At 42.0% G+C, this 19,516-nt stretch overlaps 1 protein-coding gene across 2 annotated transcripts in view; it reads left to right on the top strand.

Moving 5' to 3' along the window:
• Positions 1 to 3,447: 3,447 nt before the first annotated feature.
• Morc4 (MORC family CW-type zinc finger 4) overlaps positions 3,448 to 19,516 on the top strand; it is a 48,415-nt gene continuing 32,346 nt past the window's right edge. Inside the window, exons 1-7 of one of the 2 annotated variants that reach the window (XM_236536.11) lie at positions 3,448 to 3,847; positions 3,975 to 4,047; positions 10,159 to 10,291; positions 15,626 to 15,843; positions 16,736 to 16,883; positions 18,509 to 18,641; positions 18,933 to 19,061. In XM_236536.11, coding sequence (XP_236536.8) covers positions 3,746 to 3,847; positions 3,975 to 4,047; positions 10,159 to 10,291; positions 15,626 to 15,843; positions 16,736 to 16,883; positions 18,509 to 18,641; positions 18,933 to 19,061 — 936 coding nt within the window. In that variant the 5' untranslated portion in view covers positions 3,448 to 3,745. Of the gene's footprint in view, positions 3,848 to 3,974; positions 4,048 to 10,158; positions 10,292 to 15,625; positions 15,844 to 15,869; positions 16,884 to 18,508; positions 18,642 to 18,932; positions 19,062 to 19,516 lie in introns of those variants that run through there. The other variant, XM_063280366.1, reaches the window with a different exon arrangement.

Raw genomic sequence — 19,516 nt, 5'->3', positions numbered from 1 at the left:
CCTATGCTCAGCTTTTAAAAGGCACCTTGAGGATCTTCCGGCTTCAGCACGTCCATCCGGGCACTTGGGGTATGTGACCTTACCGAATAGGTCAAACTAAATGAGAAACTCACACATATCCTGGGTCCCACAGTCTGACAATTGCCAATAAATTCAGTGTGATTCCTCCAGGGAAAGGCATTCAACCCTGTCCAGGTGAAGAGAGGGCATGAATAGCAAAGATCACGTAGACGGTTGAGAACTCATTACCCAAAGCCCTAGAGCAAAGGGGATCTGACCTTTATTCCTACACCTCCGCCGCGGGACAGAAACTCACAGGAATGAACCAGGGTCCTGCTACATCCTGTAGAAGCATTTCCTGGTTCTGTGTAGCAACCCCCCAGAGTTTCCCAGCAGCCCAGTACTCTGGAATTCATCTTCCTTCACTAAATAGGCCAGCTGCTGCAGAAGCCTTGTTTGGAGGTGACATAGTGAAACTTTATGTCATGGTCCTTTGATTACCCTGTGGGGCAGCAATAATAGAATTTGCATAGATTAATTTTACTGTCTTCTTTAGTGCTACCTAGTGGCACCAAAGCTAGAGGAGGCCAGGCCCAGGCCTCTTAGCAGCTCACTCGTCTCTGGGGAATCACTTTTGACACAGAAAGCTAGAGGGGGGTCTGAGAAATGCTTGGAACCCCAGCTACCAATCATGCTAAATGTTTATGGGACCACAAACCCCAAATCCCACATTGGTAAAAATACATTCACAATGCCCAGAAGCAAGCAAGACAGGAAGACCATACATGCACAACTTAGAAGAAGACAGTTAGTGAGCCTGTTGAGAGATGGCCAAGGCTTGAATGTAAAAATCAAGAGAACAAGCCTTTCCAGGTGATATGCTATGTTTATGGAGGAAGAATTTGACAGTGGGTCATTCTGAAATTTCTCAAAACAAAACGAAAAACATACAAAAAACCAATACATTATTTCAACACGTTCGTCAGGGCTTGGTGCGGGCCTGTGACTAACTCTAGTTACTTGGAATATTGAGATGACAAATGTTCAACTTCCTTGGGCTACAAAGTAATTTCAAGGCCAGCCCAGGAACCTTAATGAGAAGCCATCTCCAAAGCAAAGGTAAAAAGTGAACTGGGGAGACACAGTTTGGTGGTGGAGTGACAAGGCCCAATCCTAGTACACATGTATGCAAAGCTCTCAGTATGATGAAAACGAAAACCACAGTGCAGTGATACCCCACTCTAGTTAAAATGACAAAATGACAAAAAAAATTGCTGGTATGGATGTAGAGAAAAGGAAACCTTTATATACTGTTTCTACGGATGCAAATTAGTACATCCATTATGAAAAAAAAATCGTGGAGCTTCCTCAAAACATTTAAACGTGGAATTAGCTAGAATCAAACACAGAATTATCTAGAAATCCACAAACTGGGGACAATGACATCGCTGTAGAGGAGGAGACATGCACTCATGTTAGTCACAATAGCTATAACTTACACTTAACTTAAATGTCTAACAACAAGTAAACTGGGAAGGGGGTAAGAGAGGCAATCATCAGTAGAAGTTGGCCAGCAGGTAAGTTGCTAGAAGGAATAAAGTATGGTATTCCCCTCATCAATGAGGCATCTATGGTGAGCAATAAATAAAGTATTGTAAACTTCCAAATAGCTAGACTTTCTTCCCTTTCTTTTCTTTTTCCTTTTTTCTTGGATATTTTATGTACTTACATTTCAAATGTTATCCCCTTCCCCTCTCAGATCCCCCCTCCCCCTCCCCTACTTCTACGAAGATGTTCCCACTCCCACCCACCCACTCCCACCCAACCGCTCCTACCTCAACACCCTGGCATTCCCCTACACTGGGGAAAGATAGCTAGACTTTAAAATTTTTTTCATTACAAACAGAAAATAAATGTAATGCTGGGTCTGGAGGCCCTCCGCTGTGTCCGAGCACGTGCTGAGGAGGAAGGAAGACACAGGGCCAGAGGCGGTCTGCCTGAGCTAGGTAGTAAGTGTCTCGCAAACAAAGGGGTCTGTCGAAATCAGTCATTTAGGAAAGTGCTTGCTCTGCAAGGAAAAGGACCTAAGTTCAATCCCCAGAACTCGTGTTCTTAAAAAAAAAAAAAAAGCCAGGGTTAGTGTCCTTTTGTAATCCTTACCACCCGGAGACGGGAGATGAGACGGGAAATAAACAGATTGCTGGCTGGCTACTCACCCTATGCTTACTTGGTGACTTCTAGGCTGTTGAAAGACCCTGTCTCAACAAACAAGACGATAACCTTTGGCTTCCACCTACAAATGCACACAGCCCACACGAAAACCTCCCCATCCACATGAACACATATACGCATGCGCGCACACACACACGTACAAAAGAAGGCTGGAGAAGTGGTTTAGTTGGTAAAACACTTGAGAACCCCGAGTTCAGATCCCCAGCACCCACATAAAAGTGACTGTAACCCCAGTGCTGAGAGAGTTGGGAGTAGTGACCAGTAGATCCCTGGCTAAATTGGTAAGCTCCAGATGCAAGAGATAATGGTGGTATGGTGTTGGCGTAAAGGACCGTGTTTGATACCAACACTACATGAAATAAAAGGATATGAAGCCAACACGCTAACCATCCCCATTCAACCATGAAGAACCCACAGCATGTATAAATGTAGATATACAACAGGCATTGCCCTTTAAAAGTCGAATATTGGGGCAGGGAAATGGCTCAGTGTTGAAGATGGCTGAGACTACCAGGCCTGAGACTTGAGTTTGAGCCCCAAGCTCACAGGAGGTGGTAGACGGTGAGAACTTATTCCCTCAAATTGTGTGCTGATCTCCATATGTGCACACAGACACACAAACATACAAAATAAGTGGGTGCAATAATGAATAAATAAGAAACTTTAAAATTTGAAAATCCATATGACTTAGGGGCTAGGGTGATGGTCCAGGGGGTAAAGTGCTTCAGTGTAAGTGGTGTACAAACAACAGGCCCCGAAGAGTACAAACACACAAACCTGTGTATTACTTTGTGCGCATTCTATAACTTAATCAATTCCCTATTCGCAGTAAGTAAATTCAGTTTCTCCCATTATAAAGTCTCCCTGGCTGTTTGAAGGATCGGTAGGCAGTTTGCCAATTGCATTCTAGAAAGTTCCTGGTGCTTCCATACACTTTCGAAGCAGCTAGTGGGAATAATTTCCCTTAGCTCCAGTCTATTATCTTCCCAGATAGCAAAACTGCAGTCCTTCAAAATTGAAAGACTTGTCTTATCCTGCCTGTTAGTCATGCAGCCTAAGTGGGACTCCAGAAATCCCATGCACGCTCTCCCTCCTCTTGCCACATTCCCGCCCCTCCCCACGCACCGCCATCCCCCCTCCCCTTGCGCTTTCCCGCTCGGCCGCCTGGCCTATGGCAAACGCCAAGAATTAATTAGGGGCGGGGATGGAGGAGCGTCTGTCAGGAGATCGCCATATTTCTGTACGGCCCAGGGGCAGCCCTGGCAGTCGGTGGGTCAGGAGAGGTGCTGACAAGGCGGGGCGGGCAGACGCTGTGTTCCTCCGGCTTCACCCCTCCCGCTGGGGACAGGTGGCTGCAGCGCGCCCCGCCTCTGCCAGCTGCGAGTGGGAACGAGAGAGGGCCAGTCCGGGACGGCCACCGCCAGCTGCGAATCGGGGGACAGCGCGATCTAGTGCGGGGACAGCCGGCCCAGGGGTCCGGCAGCAGCAAACCGGTATCCTGGCGGCCAAAAAAATGCTCCTCTACCGAGGGGCCCCTGCGGCCCCCGGAACGCCGAGAGGCGGACTGGCCCGGGCGGGCAGCGTCCCGCAGGCCTTCAGGATCCGCCTGAGCACGGTAGGTCGGGGGCCCCCGAGGGGACGGACTCCCGCGAGCGCGCACGGGTCCCAGAGCTGCGGGGGGCGCGCGGGGAGGGCCGGGCGAGCGAGGCCTCACGCGGGACGGGACCTTCTCTCGTCCCCAGATAAGCCCCCGCTACCTCCAGAGCAACTCCTGCAGCCACACGCGACCCTTCAGTGCCATCGCGGAGCTGCTAGGTGAGTGACGAGGGCGGGCCGGGTGGCGGGTCGCAAGCCCAGGGCAGAGGTGCCAGCGTGGTGCTGTGGACGCGAGAGGAATGCACGAGGCGCGTGGGGCGGGTCCGCCCGGGGCGGGCTGGGGGGCCTCGGCCACGGTGTTCTCTTGTGTGTGTGGGGGGGGGGCGGACAGAAAGGGTGGGGTGGGGGCGACAGGACAAGATCGTGCCCTGAAAGCTGAGGACGGGAGGTGTGTACGAAGAGTTTGGTAGGGTTCCCGCGCTGTTGTTCTGTCTGGATCGTGATGTTCCAGTCACTTTAGGATTCTTAGTTAATAATCAAAGAGCAATGCATAAAAATATCGGGCCCCGAGGCGCCTGTATTCGACCGAGGCTGGCGACCGACAGAGGGCCCCAGCCTGGCAAAGGAACAGTGCAGAGGGCCATGTAGAGTAGTTGGAAAGATCTGGAAACGACTTCTTTAACTTTAGAGACTAAAGTCTAGGAATGATGGGCCATCTCTTAAGAGATGATGACACGAGTGCATTTGGCTCCCGGAGACTGCAGAGGGCTGGGTCCGTAGTCCACGAGCGCCCTCACACCGCTGGAATGAATACGGAGGCCTTAAGGACTTAACCTCTGGGTGCACCAGTGCTTGCTCAAAAAACATTTTCACTTGATTCCTTGGAGCTGAGTGTATTGCTTCTGCACTAATGTGCTGTTCAAAAAGCAAAGATGAAAAGCAGTTCTGCGCAAAATGCAGCAGAGCAAGCACATTATAAATATTTCAAAAACTGAAAGAAGGGAGACAGATTTATGGGGCTGGTTAGCACAGAACAAGACTCTTGAAAATGGTTTCAGAGCTACATGAATGAACCCCGGTGGGGACTTAAGACATCGCTGTGGCCAGGTCAGGAGACTTGTAAAGATGTTGGTGAGCCACAGGAAGAGTCGGAAGAGCGATCCAGAAGATGATGGAGAATTTTGATGATTAGTTTGGCTATAGTCCAAAATAGTATAGAGTAGGTTGCTGATTGCTTTCTAGAAAGTTCAGGAAGAAAGTGGCTGAGGCGACTCTTTTAGGTTTTCCCCTATGGTTTGCTCTCTCTCTCCCTCCCCCCTCCCTCCTCCCTCCCCCCTCTTCTTTCCCTTTTTTGAGATATCGTCTCGTTATGTAGTCCAGCTGGCCTGAAATTTGCAGCCTGGTCTGCCTGGGTCTGCTTCCCAATGCTAGGATTGTAGGCACAGGCCACTACACTCAGTTCACTGTACACTATTTTTAAAGCATTAAATTTAAAAAAACCATAGACCTGATCTAAGATGACTATCATGGATGGGAATATGTGTATATTGTGTGTGTGTGTGTGTGTGTGTGTGTGTGTGTGTGTGTGTACAGACGATGCTTTTAAAACCAAGTCACAAGTATTAACAGGGAAAAGGAACATCAGAGTGTTGACTGGTAATCCCAAATTTTCATTTTAGCTTTTCCTTCAACTGTTTTCTCTACTTCCTCATTAATTATTAGGAAACCATATACATTTATTATACATCTACTATGCACAAGGTCACCAAGATAGGTAAAAATGGATATAATCAAGATCTACTTTATTAACAGGTATGAAGCATGTAAAACCAGGTTCACCACTTCTGTAGCAAGCAAGTAGAAAAGGACATGTGCGGAGAGATTTACACACGTGCTGTAGGAGTGCAGATGGACGAGGAATGACTTAAGTTTGTCAGACCAGAAGGGTCAGAAAGGCTTTGTGGAGGAGGGGACACTTGAGAAGCGATTCGAAGGGTTGGGACCTGTGGATATGGTGAGTGTAGGAACATTCCGCTCCCAAGGAACACGTGGATGAGCAAAAGCATGAAGAATATCTTCTAGGTCTCTGAATTTAATTACAGCACTGAGTTCACAAATAGGAAACTGTACACCTTTAAAGCATTTACAGAGAGCTTTCGAGAATATTTTTGTGCCTTTATCCTTGGAAGTGGGTGGCATTTTTTTTTCTTTCCAAGTTGAGTCAACAAAGGTCTGGGAAATTAGTGTACTTTTCTAAGGTTACATGTCTAGTAAGTGGCACGTTTAGGCTGCAGACACAGGTCATTTTACTTCAAATTCTAAGTAGGAAATGAGGTTAGAAAGGTGAGATGGAACCAGGATGTGACTGAGAGGTTTGGCATTTGACCTGTTAGCCTGACAAAGGTCCTGATTAGATCTCTGCTTCAGGATGCTTGGTCTTACAGGGGTGTAGCTGGAGACGTGGATTTTAATTATTGATTCTGAAGCAATCATAGTAATACAAATGAGAAGGAACAAACCTTATACATTTAAAAAATGATTATAAAAGTAGAAAGAGCCTGAGGGCATATAGAACAGAAAGAGATTAAAGTGATTTTTTAAAAAAAGATTTCTTTTTTATGAATGTTTTACCATGTATTTAAGTGTACCGCGTACATGAGTAAAGGCTAGAGGTAGGTGTCAGTTCCCCCTGAACTGGAATTATAGACAGTTGTAAGCCACCATGTGGGTACTGGGAACCAAGCCCAGATTCTTTGCAAGAGAGGCAATTGATTTTAACCACTGAGCTATCTCTTCAGCCCATAAAAATGACTTTTTAAACAGGAATCAAACTCACAGTTTCACACATACCAGACAAGTATTCCATTGAGCTAAAACTCCAGTCCCTAAAATGGGTTTTGCGATTCATGCTTGCCATTTGAATGTAGAATGTAAAATCTCTCCCTCCCTTTCCCTCCCTCCCCCCCCCCCCGTTTGTGTAAAAGTAGCCTTGTGACCAAAGATGATGACCTTACTTTTAGACATTTATGTATTTGCAAGTTGTGTTGTAGTGCCTGTCCCTGGCAACCGAGCAAATATCCATGAACTGGAAGAGCAACAGACAGGAGGCTTGTGAAATACCATTTCAAAGCAGTCTCCCATTCTTTATCTCTCTTGTCACTGAACAACTTGCTTAACATCTCCCCTACCCCCACTCCCCGCCAGGTTCTGATGAGGTATGAGTCTTCTCTTACAGAGCATTTTTTAGAAGACAAGGAATCCTGTGGAGCGGGTGCATGTGCAACAGCTTAGAATATTAAGATTCTCATGTTCTGGCTAAAGTAACTTGGTAGTCAAAGGTGGAAAAGAGTCCTCTCGATAAGGAATTGGTACAGAGCAGGACAGGAAAGTTAAGACTCTGCTAGTCTATGGAATTGTGAAGTCAGACTAGACAGATGAAGCTAGGGCAGCTCTCACCCAGCTACAAGGTAAAGGAGAAGAGTAAGTGTTCTCTCATTGTATCTCTTGGTAGCCTAAATGGTCTGGGCTCAGGTAGACAATAGAGTCCCTGGGATGCGATAAGATATGCCACATGTTGGATGACTCTTACGGTGCTGAACAGCAAGGCATAGGATTGAAACTCCCTGCCTTGTTGGTGCCCTGTAAGTTCATCCATTGAGGTGAGGCTGGTCAAGTTATCATTTCATTTGTTGACAGAAGGCCACATAGAAAGTACGTGCAAAGCCCTTCCTGTCAGCCCATGCCTGCTGATCTCTATGTCCCTCATATTCCATCAGACACTGACCTCTGTTGGGTCCCATATTCTCTGCACTTTGTGAACCCTCAGCTCTTGTATGACAGCTCCAGACAGCTACCATGTAACTCATGAACTGCCCCTGTTCAGATTCCTTGATATGCTCCTACAAAACAAACAAACAAAAACGGCCTAGCAGCATTTGGCCAAAGCTTTCATTAGAGAGAGAGAGAGAGAAAGAAAAAAAAGAATTGATTTTGTTGATTTTGTTAGAAACCCGCAAATTGATTCATTTCATGTCCCAGTGTCTAAGTGTGTAATTGGAGTCGATGTGTGTTACGTGTTTGAATTGTGGATGTCCACAAAGTATTAGGGGAAAGTCCCTGGTATTCATCAGTTTCCACGTATAAATGATATCCATCCGGTTGACAAGTTGTATTGGTCTCAATGGCTTTGGCCGTCTACCAGGAGGAGTGACTGATAAAACTCTGCGTGCCAAGTAAAATTTCCTGAATGCTGACAGATATAAAATGCTCGGTCCTTCTGATGGTTAAGGAAAAGAAAAACTCTGCCTCTTACAAAGTAAAGAACTACATTTCTGTTAATGTCACCATTACTTACCAACACATAACTTCAAAAATATAGTCTCAGTACCATTGCCACAGTTACATGGGGCTTAGATCATACTTGGACCTTACAGATTGACTCTAATAGACCTTGGAACCCTTCTAGAGCTTTCCAGATATTTTTTTAGATTACAGCCAGTGACAATTTTATCAATGGTTTTGACAGCACTGCATTGTTGTAGCACTTGAAATTAATCAGTGTCTCATTTTATTTGGCAGACATTCCACACATGTGAGTGGTTGTAACTGATACTGATAATTGTATTGTTTTAAAAATATATATTTTGATTGTAAGAGATGTTGCCAATGCAGAAAATGGCATGATTTGATCAACGATATTGATGCAAAAATTCAATCAGAATTCCACTTGGCTATCTCAACCCAGCTGTATGGTATCGGTAAAACCATATAGAATGTCTGCAAGAGAAAGACATATAGATATATAGAAGGGAAGGTATTGCTTCAAAGACTATTTGAAATAGAAATGACTTAGGTACCTAGATGTGTAAATCCATTTTGTGTCACTAGAACAAAATTCCTGAGGATCAATGCATTGTAAATAAGTTTATTTGGATCACCATTCTGGTGCCTAGAAAGTCCAAATGGCATCATGCCAGCAGTCCTCAAAGGGCCCCCTAGCTGCATCACAAGGCATCACAATGTGCCAGAGAAGTCAAAACAGAGCTCAACATGTACCGAAAGGAGCCAAACACACAGGGTGGCCTTGGACTGAAACAACCCATTTTATCGGAAACTAATCTAGTCTTTCTGATCTGACAGAATTACTCCCTTCCAAGGTAGCATACTCACTGACCAATTACCTCTTACTAGACCTTGCTTCTTAAAGGGTCTGCCATCTCATTACTGCACTGGAGACGGAGCTTCTAGATAAGCCTTTAGGGGACAAACCATATTCAGACAACAGTATATAGAATGTACTTCTAACAGGGTTAGTGATCCCTAATGAGACTAGCAATCCACATATGTTAATAACTGTGTAAACCAGTGACTATGGAAATAGATGTAGCCTTTCAAATAGTGTCATTCATTCTCTGACATGGAAGGCATGACACATTTAATCTGGTTAAGTTTGATGTCTTTGGAGACTTAAATAATTAGCTGTTTGTGATGATGTACTTCAGGAGGAACCATGGAAGATTCTATGGAGATTTCTACTTTAATTCAGTTTTCCATTTCAAGGGGTAGACAGCCTCCCATTTAATATAGAGAAAAGCACCAGAATCACGTTCTCTCTAAACAGACTCACTGTCATCACTGGGATTTCAGCAGTCAATTACATGCTTTAATTTTAACCCCTGACTCCTTCAGGTCCTTATAACTATAAAAAGGGATTACAAAAATACCACCACCCCCTTCTCTTTTATTGAGACAGGTTCTCACTATGTATATCTGCCTGTCCTAGAACTCACAGAAATCCCCCTGCCTCTGCCTCGAGAATGCTGGGATTAAAGGTGTGTGCCACCCCACCAGTACCCATGTTCTTTAACAGGGGGAGATGATATTAAAAAGCAGGAAGTAATTTTTCTAAAGGAACTGTAATGTGCATAGGATACATTCCTTTTTACCCAATCTGCTGGTTCAACTTTTCCACTCTGGCCACATTTTACTGTTCATGAGCTGTAAAGCGTCTTGTGAGGCAAGAAGTAAGAAAGGCAAACCAAAGCAAAATGCTTCGCAAAGAACATGCTTTCCCCGACTTTTGTAGGGAGAAGGTAAGATTGCACTGTTATCCATTATGTGAAAACTGGGAATCTGCTGAGTGGCTCTACCTTGCAGTCATGGCTGCTATCCTCCGTAACTTAGTAAGCCAACCACAATTACTGCCTCCTTAAGCACAGGGACAATTCATAGGAAGGAATTAAAGACAGATTTACGTAACTGGCTACTGACTGGAGATTTTGATAGATTATTGAAAGGAGGGGTCTAATATCACGTGTCTATCTTTTGCAGATAATGCTGTAGACCCAGATGTATGTGCCAGAACGGTCTTTATAGATGTTGAGGAAGTCAAGAACAAACCTTGTTTGACCTTTACTGATGATGGATGTGGCATGACCGCTCACAAGCTCTACCGAATGCTCAGGTAAAATGTCTCTATTCTATTTCTTTTTAATCTTGACTTCGCAAACTCTAAGGCCCCATAACTTTCCATAATATTTTAACTTACTTCTATTTACCCTGTGAACATTGACTAAGCATATTTTAGTATCAAGATATGGATCGTGAGGCAGACAATATTTCTGCCTTCACGGAACTTAGAATGCAGCTGGCAAGTAAGATGATTAAGGCGAGTAACCATAATAAAATCCTGAAGGCATAATAATAGAAAAGCATGAGATTCATGGGTAAGTCCACAGGGGAACGCAGTCTGACAGCAGAAGTCTGTTAGTTAGCCCTTCAAATTGAGATGTGAAGGGTGAGTCGGATTTAACCAGGTAAGAAAGGGTAGGAATCCTGGAGTGACAGTCCCAGAAAAGAATAAAATGCTCTATGTGACAACTTGGATTTCTTCATTTATCTGAGACCTTCCTTAGTTCCTAACTCACCCACACTCATTCTTAAAGCCACAAGTGCTGGAGTTGGGATGACTCATGTGTTAGAACTGTGAGAGAGAAATAAACAGAATTCCCATACACAATCTTACAAGGTTTTACAGTACGACTGAGCAGTTGAGAAATGGTATTGATAAGCTGAAGGTACATTCATATAGTCATCCCGAGTTCATTTCATTCTTTTTAGCCGTTCATGGTTGAGAATGTGCTTTATTGCCTTCCCATATCACTCTGTTCAAGACGGGTGTTTCCTCAACTCTTTCCTTCTTTATTTTTCCTTTCTAGCAGATGTGGTTGTTAACTCTCCATGTGCTTCCTGAACTAGAGCATGTAAACCATGGGTAACAATGGAGCAGTGCCAAGGAGGAGGGAGGGGGCTCAGCACCCTAAAAAATGAAAGACAAGTTCATTGTGTTGTGGTTTTATGCGAAAGTTTTATGAATTAGCTGTTTATGGGGAAATCCCTTTGATCTTTGAAAGAAACAAAAATAACATTGGGTCAAAGTTAGTGGTTATGTTTTACTACTAAGCAGTCTATATCTTTTGCCTTAGTCTCTGTTTTAAAAACTAATTTTGTTTTATGCATATGGATATTTTGCCTACATGTTTATATCTCAGATCCCCCAGAGCTGGACTTACAGACAGCTGTGAGCTTTCATGGAGGTGCTGGGAATTGCACTTAGGATCTTTGGAAAAAACAGCTGGTGCTGGTAACCACTGGCCCATCTCCCCAGTCCTTCTCTTATTCTTTCTTAATTAGAAGACTATTTGAGTGCCAGATATGGAATTCATGCCTGCAATCCCAGCACTTGGGATCCAACTTATTCCCTAAAATTAACAGTGCATACTCAAAGAAAGACAACTTTGGTAGGCTAGAACTATAATATTTTTGTCTAATTCTATATTACTATATTTTTTCCCTAAAATTGTTGGTCACACAGCCACGTTGTTTTGTATGTGGTTACGTGTATATACATGTTTGTATATCTGTGGCACATGCATGTCCATATGTGAGGCCAGAGGTTGACGTCAGATGTCTTCCTAAATTACTCTCCAACATTTTTTTTGCCCCAACAGTGCCTCTTACTGAACTTAAATTTCCTTTCAGCTAGACTAGCTTGCTAGCCATTCTCAGATAGATAACCCTTTGCTCCCATGCCCTCAGTGGTGGGATTACAGGCATGCTGTGTGGGGTGCAGGTCCTCTTGCTTATACATCACACAGTTTACTCGCCAAGCCACCTCCATAGCGTCTATCGAAGATCACCTGACTTCCTCCCACAGCATCTTAGTTCAGTTACATGGGCATCAGACAGTAGGTCCAGCAAATACAAATGCCTGTAGCAAATACAAACACATTCCACAATTTTTCCTGTGTAATTATTTATATGAAAGTTGATACAGTTATAAGATAGAAAGAAAGAAGAAGGTGGTTTAAAAATAATTTCAGGGGCTGCAGAGATGGCTGCACTTCCAGAAGACTTACTTAGGCTTAGGTTCCAGCTTGGTGAAAGTGCCTTTGCCTACTGAGACATCTTCATGCCTCACAAAATGACATTTGAAGCAGAATAAGAAGGATCAGTATCATCCCATTCAAAATAGGGTTAGAGTTAGAGCACTTGTTCTTTATATTTAAAACTTAATTTTAGAAAGCAGTGTCAATGGGTACTTAATGTAGTATGTAAACGTGAATCAGCTAAAACATATCATTTATTTAAAGAAGAGCGTTTAGTCCAATCCTAACATCCACCCCAAGACTCTATTTCCCACAATTTTTTTTTTAGCAGTGCTTTGCACATGACCAGCAGGTATTGTTTTAACTGGTCTATATAGCCTTAGCTTACCACAAATTTTGAGGGAAAAAATCATTCTAAACTCTACAGGTAGTTTTGAAGATTACTGTATAAATTATTTTTTTCTATTTTTCATCTTATGGCATACTTACCTTGTATTTGGAAAAAAATAATAGAAGCCATTGTGCAAAGTATGCCAAATCATTGCGCCTGTCACTGTCGGGTGACCTCTAACATTTATTGGTATCCTGTGCCTGTTTTCCTGACTCATTATGCTCCTCTTCCTGTTTTCTGGCTGATAAAGCAGGGTGTGTAACTGAAGGAGTAGTGTCTTTCATAAACACAGAATCCCATGAAAATTTAACTCAAAAAGGAAAGTCTGGGCTGACTAGGTACTTCCTCTGAGTGACACAGCACTTGCCTGGCATGTGCAAGTCTCTGTGTGTAACTCCAGCTCCTCAAGAACCAAACTAAATGAAAGAAGACCTTTCATTCAGTTTGTTTAAGGGCTACTGTCTTTTTCGGCTTCTTGGATAGTATGTTAATCTGGATATACATGTATCCTATATGACCTTTCCCAGAAAGGCGGAAAGCCCCTTCGAAAGATCAAGGATTAAAAAGAAGCACGGAGCCCGGGGAAGCACAGAGCCCGGGATTGAAGGCTTTTGCTGCCTCTGCTCAGAATCATGTATCACAGTAGGTCTGTTCCAAAACAGCAGCTGGAGAGTAACCGTATGCTTGTCAGTTACAGTTACTTATAGTACGTGTTACATCACCACGATATCTAGGAAACAAACGTGCAAATGCTTGCTCATGCATTTCCCTGGATTTTTTTTTTTTTTTGCTATTCCTGGCATCTTCAGGGTAGTCAAGAGGTAGTGGCTGTGCTATTATACTCCATCAAAAGTGCCAGGTTCCAAATCCATTCGCTTATAAACATTGTTACTTGTCACAAGAGACGATGGAAGAAGAGAGACTTAGTGAAGATGAACCATCCAAGCCAAGATGGTGCTTCTGAAATTCCCTTAGCCATAGAAAGCGACATAAACTTTACTCGCACTTTTCAGTCATTAAGCATGGTGAGCACTTTTGTATTCGGTATTTGCAGTTAAAGAGAATACTTAATGCGGGACCTTGGGTGAAAATCAAAGAGCACATGGAAAAGGTAGTGAGAAAAGAAAACCTAGAGCTGCCATCCCTCTGCTCCTTGCTTTTATCCTTTTCCATTTTGGTTTTGAGCCTGCCTTTTCAACTTTTATCCTCTGATCTTCTTAAAGTAACTAACACAATTATGATTTATACCCAAGTAGGAGAAAATGGTTGACAAATGGTAGAAGAGCCTAGAAAATAAGAGATTAACAGTTGACCTGTTGTACTACTTTCCCTTGACTACTTAACTGAAAGGTTGTTTTTTTGTTTTTGTTTTTTGGTTTTTTTTTTTTGTGGTATTAGAAAAAAAAACATTAAATCCAAATGACCATGCAAATTCATTTCATGGGGCAGGTAAAAGGCCTGTTTATGAGGAGCTCTGAATTTTAAAGCTATCATTAGATGTGGAGTACAGATAAGGAACAGTACACTCTAGTTCTCAGAATGAATCCTAGTTTAAAATTAAAGATTGAATATTACTTTATAATTAATGTTACATAGACTGTAACCTTGTCTTTTCCAGCCATCCCTTCTACAAGAGGAATGAAAAATATCAGAACTTTACCAGTTTATAGGCCTCACTTCCTGGAATCGTTAAGGCCCAAATGTAATGTTAACTCAGTGTTCTCTTTTCAGAGGACCACTTCCCTGAAAACTGTTTTCATCTCCTATTAGATTTATTTGTAGGATGCACAAAGACCTAGAGAACATCCGTGCATTATTACATAACATTATATAACAGAAAATTTGAAAGATGCTCCCCTTTATTGGGTAGTAAACACAAAACCACAGTCTTCAGGAAATGGAAAACAGGTAGTTGAACCATCTTCCCCACTGGAAGAAGTAAGACCAGAACCAACCTGCTCAGTTGTGTCATGTGGAGGCAGTGTCTCTTTCACTAACACTGGAGAAGTAGCTAATCTGTAATACATGAAATTCATCAACCATCAGTTTGGAGGATGAGAATATCAGTTTTATTAATATTTGTGTCTAGTGCTTAGCACAGTCTGTAACTCATAAGGATTTCAATAAATATTAAACTAGCGACAGTGTGCATCAGTGTGAAATTGGGCAATCCGGAGACCTACAAGCCTCAAAATCAATGTTATTTATGGTGGCTAAAGGTACAAGAGGAAGATCATTTTGTAGATGTCATGTGTCTAAATATTCTCATACGCTGTTATTTGGATGTGTATCAGACAATTTATATGGAAAACATAAGAAAGGGAAGGATTCTGACTCACAGAGTAAGCTGATGACAGAGTTTACTGAGGTGACTCAGTGAGAGGCCTTTAATAGAACAAGAGAGACTTTATACTGCAGCTGTTTGCGGATATTCGCAGGCAGAACTACCTATTTTTATCCCTTGGCCATATTCCAGTGAACTGTCCCAGCAGATGGAACAGACGCTTAAAATTCGGAGGGCTATCCTTTGGGTGGGGAGTTTGAATTGTCAAGATAAACCATCTCTTTCTGATTCTTAGAGGATGGTGTGACCAGATGAGAAGGTGTTTAGTTCAAGTACCTCATTTAGCACTGTGCATTCCTGACCTCTCCAGGTAAACTGCTCTTTTCATATAGCCCTACCTAGTAGGAGTCAGGGCTGATTTATTGAAACAAGAAAAGCAGCTGCACAAGGCCTACGTGGCTCCTCCCGTTATGTTAGCTAGTAGGAAGGAGAATTGCATTTACAAAGTGTGACTCTGGCATATAGAACTATTTAATATTTAAGTACAAACAAGCCTCACTGGAAAATTGGTCTCATAGCCCTATCGTGATTTCCTATGTTTTGCCTGGAAGCACCAAACTGTGTGAAAAAAAGAACTTGTTGCTAGTCTGCATGTGTTAGCCAAATTCTCTCGGTGAACTAGTTTAGGATGCTTTTTACCTTTCTCATTTCTTTTTTTTTCTTCTGTAATTTCAGCTTTGGATTCACAGATAAAGTAATAAAGAAAAGCCAGTGTCCCATCGGGGTCTTCGGTAATGGTTTTAAGTCGGGTTCCATGCGACTAGGAAAGGACGTTCTTGTCTTCACCAAAAATGGGAGTACCCTGGCCGTCGGACTTCTGTCACAGACCTACCTGGAGTGTATCCAGGCACAGGCGGTTATTGTACCAATTGTCCCATTCAGCCAGCAAAACAATATCCTTCCTGGAAATGGAGAGTAATTGGTTAAATCTTAGTCTGAGTACTTTGGCAGAATCTCTTCTTCAGGACAAATCCAGCTGTTATTTGATATTTCATATTTCAAATATGGTTTTTATATCTAAAGAGGTATTCAAATGTCTCAAACATAACTGACATGTCCCTCGGTTAAATATTTTCTTTAATAGTGGCCCATTAGCAGAAGTTGAAAGTTTCTCCCCTGTGTTCAAATTCCCACCGCTCTAGTTCAGTTTATAAAAGTCTCTTTTGGCTAGCCACTGTTGCATGATAAAGTTCTCAGGGCCTTTGCACTAAAGGCTCCTAGAAATGTCTTACTTACAAGTGCATAATGGTTCTTTTGCATATATCCGGATGGGCTCTCATTTCTGATGGGAGCAATATAGCTGGAAAAATTGAACTTACTGCTTTCAGATAGTTTAAGATTTTAACTTTGAACCTTCTTTTTTAAATGAAGTACTTTCTTTGTTTATGTTGTAGCTTTGCAGCTATATTCTACAAGTATAACTGATTTTGCTGTTTGAATAAACAGCCTTTCCAACTTTCTACTTCCTTTTCCTCTGGTAGCAATAATGCCTTTGTGTGTAGATTTTGTGTCTACACGTAACCCCAAAGGCACTCTGTTTGTTAATATTTATCAATTTCTGTAACTGTATAATAACGTGTTTCATTATCACATCTCTTGTACATAATGTATTTGGATTACACTTGCCTCGTCCTCTCTTGGTCCCTCCCACTGGCCCTCTTCCTCTTCACAGCTAGGCCTTTCATTTCATGTCCTTTTCTGTGACCTAGAGAGTTTCATTATGACTCTTACTTCTTGATAGCATCCTTAGAAGATACGCATTTTCTTTGACTGATTTGTTTTTACAAAAAATGATTGTTACTGAGGATTCTTTGCCCAGCTTAGAAGCCATCTTGAACTACTCGATTTTCAATGATGAAAGAGACCTGATGTCTCAGTTCGATGCCATTCCGGGCAAAAAAGGCACCCGTGTTCTCATCTGGAATATCCGGAGGTATAGTACTAAAAGAGCGTTAAATTCTCAGAAGCAAATGGAGTATGATAAAGTACTTTTTAATATTATTTTCTAGACTCACGTGGACAAACACTGAGTCATATTTTTATCTTTTTGCATACATCTCTGTAACTTTCTTGATTCTGTTGAAATAGTGGTTCTTGTTGATTAAATGCTGTGTAAATAAAGTGAAAATATGCATGTCGTGAGACTGTAGCTTTAAATGATCATGATGATACAATGTAACATTATTGCGACAGCCTCAGAATCCTTTACACTTGTTTGGAAATTGGCAGATAATCGTTATTTTATATACACTGGCCAGTTAAATGGATTATAAGAGAGATCACAGTGAAATATGCATGAGAGTTTAAAAACAAGAAATTCTTTACTAATGCTCTTAGAGTAGCTTGGAATAGAGAAAAAGCTTTGAAGCAGATTAGTTTTAACTATAATGAAACTGAATTAAGATAATAACTTTAAAGCTAATAGAACGAGAGAAAGTCTATAATGTAACTTTTAATTTTGGTATAGATACATTTGGGAGTATATTAGAGCTCAAACACAAAAACCCTAAAACCTTTTGGTATAGCGTAGAAAGAGTACTTGCCTGGTATTGGTTAATGAGGTTGCCCATGGTCTTGGAAGGAGCAAAGCTAAGAAGCCGAAAATAGTAAATAAAAAGAATAAGAAAGGTCCAAATGAAAGGGATACTAGTTGTTCTATGTACATGATAATTCCATATTTTAGAGGGCAAAAAATAAATGATGTTCTATAGCTCTGTAGCAGTCTGTGTGTTACTTTTTAACCATTTAAGAGCTAGTGCTAGGGGGTTGGGGATTTAGCTCAGTGGTAGAGCGGTTGCCTAGCAAGCGCAAGGCCCTGGGTTCGGTCCCCAGCTCCGAAAAAAAAGAAAAAAGAAAAAAAAAGAGCTAGTGCTAGGCCAGGCATGATGGTGTATGATGGTGCGTGCCTTGCATCCCAGCACTTCAGAGGTAGAGGTGTGTGTGTGTGTGTGTGTGTGTGTGTGTGTGTGTGTGTGTGTGTATTCCAGAGAGGAGGGGAGGGAAGGAGAGGGGAAGGGAGTTAGTTAGTTAGTTAGTTAGTTAGTTAGTTAGTTAGTTAGTTAGTTAGTTAGAGGTCAATATTAGATACATAGCCAGACTCGGCATTAGGGTGAGACATAGGACTGAATATGGGGAAATCTTGGTTTTCTGCTGATGTCAGCAGAAGTTGATTTTGGATGCATCTACTCATTCATTTGGGGAAAGTGATATTTAGTGACTTCTCTAACAGGACTCAGAAAGTTGTTATTTAAGATCTTGCATTGAGTATAGCTGAAATCCATGTGATTCATCAGATCATAGATATTCCTTTTGGTCTTTTCTTATGAACTTGGTATCACCAACACTAAGGAACATGGTAGATAGATTTATAATAGGAACAACTTAAATATTGTATAGTCCTCAATTTACCTAGTTTGTAGTTCATTTGGAGTGGCAGTCAGGGAAAGGAACCTGATGTTGACTTATGTATCACTTCTGCTGGGTTCCAAACACAAACCCCACCCCTACTCCTTGTGGTAGCCAGTTCTTCTTAGATTGGTACTTATCTCTTTCACTCAGAAACAAAGATGGAAAGGCCGAGCTGGACTTTGACTCAGATCAATATGATATCCTGGTGTCAGACTTCGCTGCTGAAGAAAAAATGGTTGATGGTGTGGCCTCTGAGCTGCCAGAAACAGAGTATTCCTTACGGGTAAGAGCAACCCATCTTCCACAGTGGGCAGCACAGTTTCCCACGGTGCGAAAACATTACAGAGCATAGCTTAAGTGCAGTTGTGCAGGGATGGTTCTCTCCTGCTACACAGTAGCAGTTTAGTTTCTGTAGTTACTTCCATTTCAAGATGGTGGTTGAAATGTTGTAACGAGTATAGAAACTAAGCCAAAATATTCGCCAAGTCTATACTCCGTAGGCAAGTGATGTTTTGAGGAGATAGCTGTAGAATTGGTAGTATGCATAACAATTTTTTCTTTTACGACTCCATAGGCATTTTGTAGTATTCTATATATGAAGCCAAGGATGAAGATTTTTCTCCGACAAAAGAAGGTGACTCCGCAGATGATTGCTAAGAGCCTGACCAATGTAGAATATGATACATATAAGCCTACCTCCACGGTATCCTTGCATGTAGCTGAGATCTTCAGTTCAGGGTTAAATTTTTATATTGGTACACAGTCAAAATGCTGCCTTGTTCCAATTCAAAATCATATGCTAAGGCATCCCTCCTACTGGATCCTTGAAGAAAGAATTTTTAAATGTCTGCACCAGTTTTTATCAGAAACTACCTGTGAGCTGTTAAATGAAAGTCATGTGTATTTGAAGACTGTGGCTCAGTAGATTTCAAAATCTAATATTTATTTATTTATTTATTTATTTATTTCTCTTGAGACAGGGTCTCCCACAATATTCCATGCTGGCCTTGAACTTACTGTTTAGTATAGGCTAGCTTCAAACTTGAGGTGATCCTCCTGCCTCAGCCTTTTGAATGCTGAGTGTAAGTATATGCTGTCATGCCTGGCTTTAAAACATTTTTTTATTAGAAATGTTCATTTTAAGTCCTCAGCATATAC

This window comes from Rattus norvegicus, chromosome X, assembly GCF_036323735.1.
Source record: "Rattus norvegicus strain BN/NHsdMcwi chromosome X, GRCr8, whole genome shotgun sequence".
Classification (NCBI taxonomy): Eukaryota; Metazoa; Chordata; class Mammalia; order Rodentia; family Muridae; genus Rattus; species Rattus norvegicus.
This window is presented reverse-complemented; position numbering and strand designations above follow the sequence as displayed.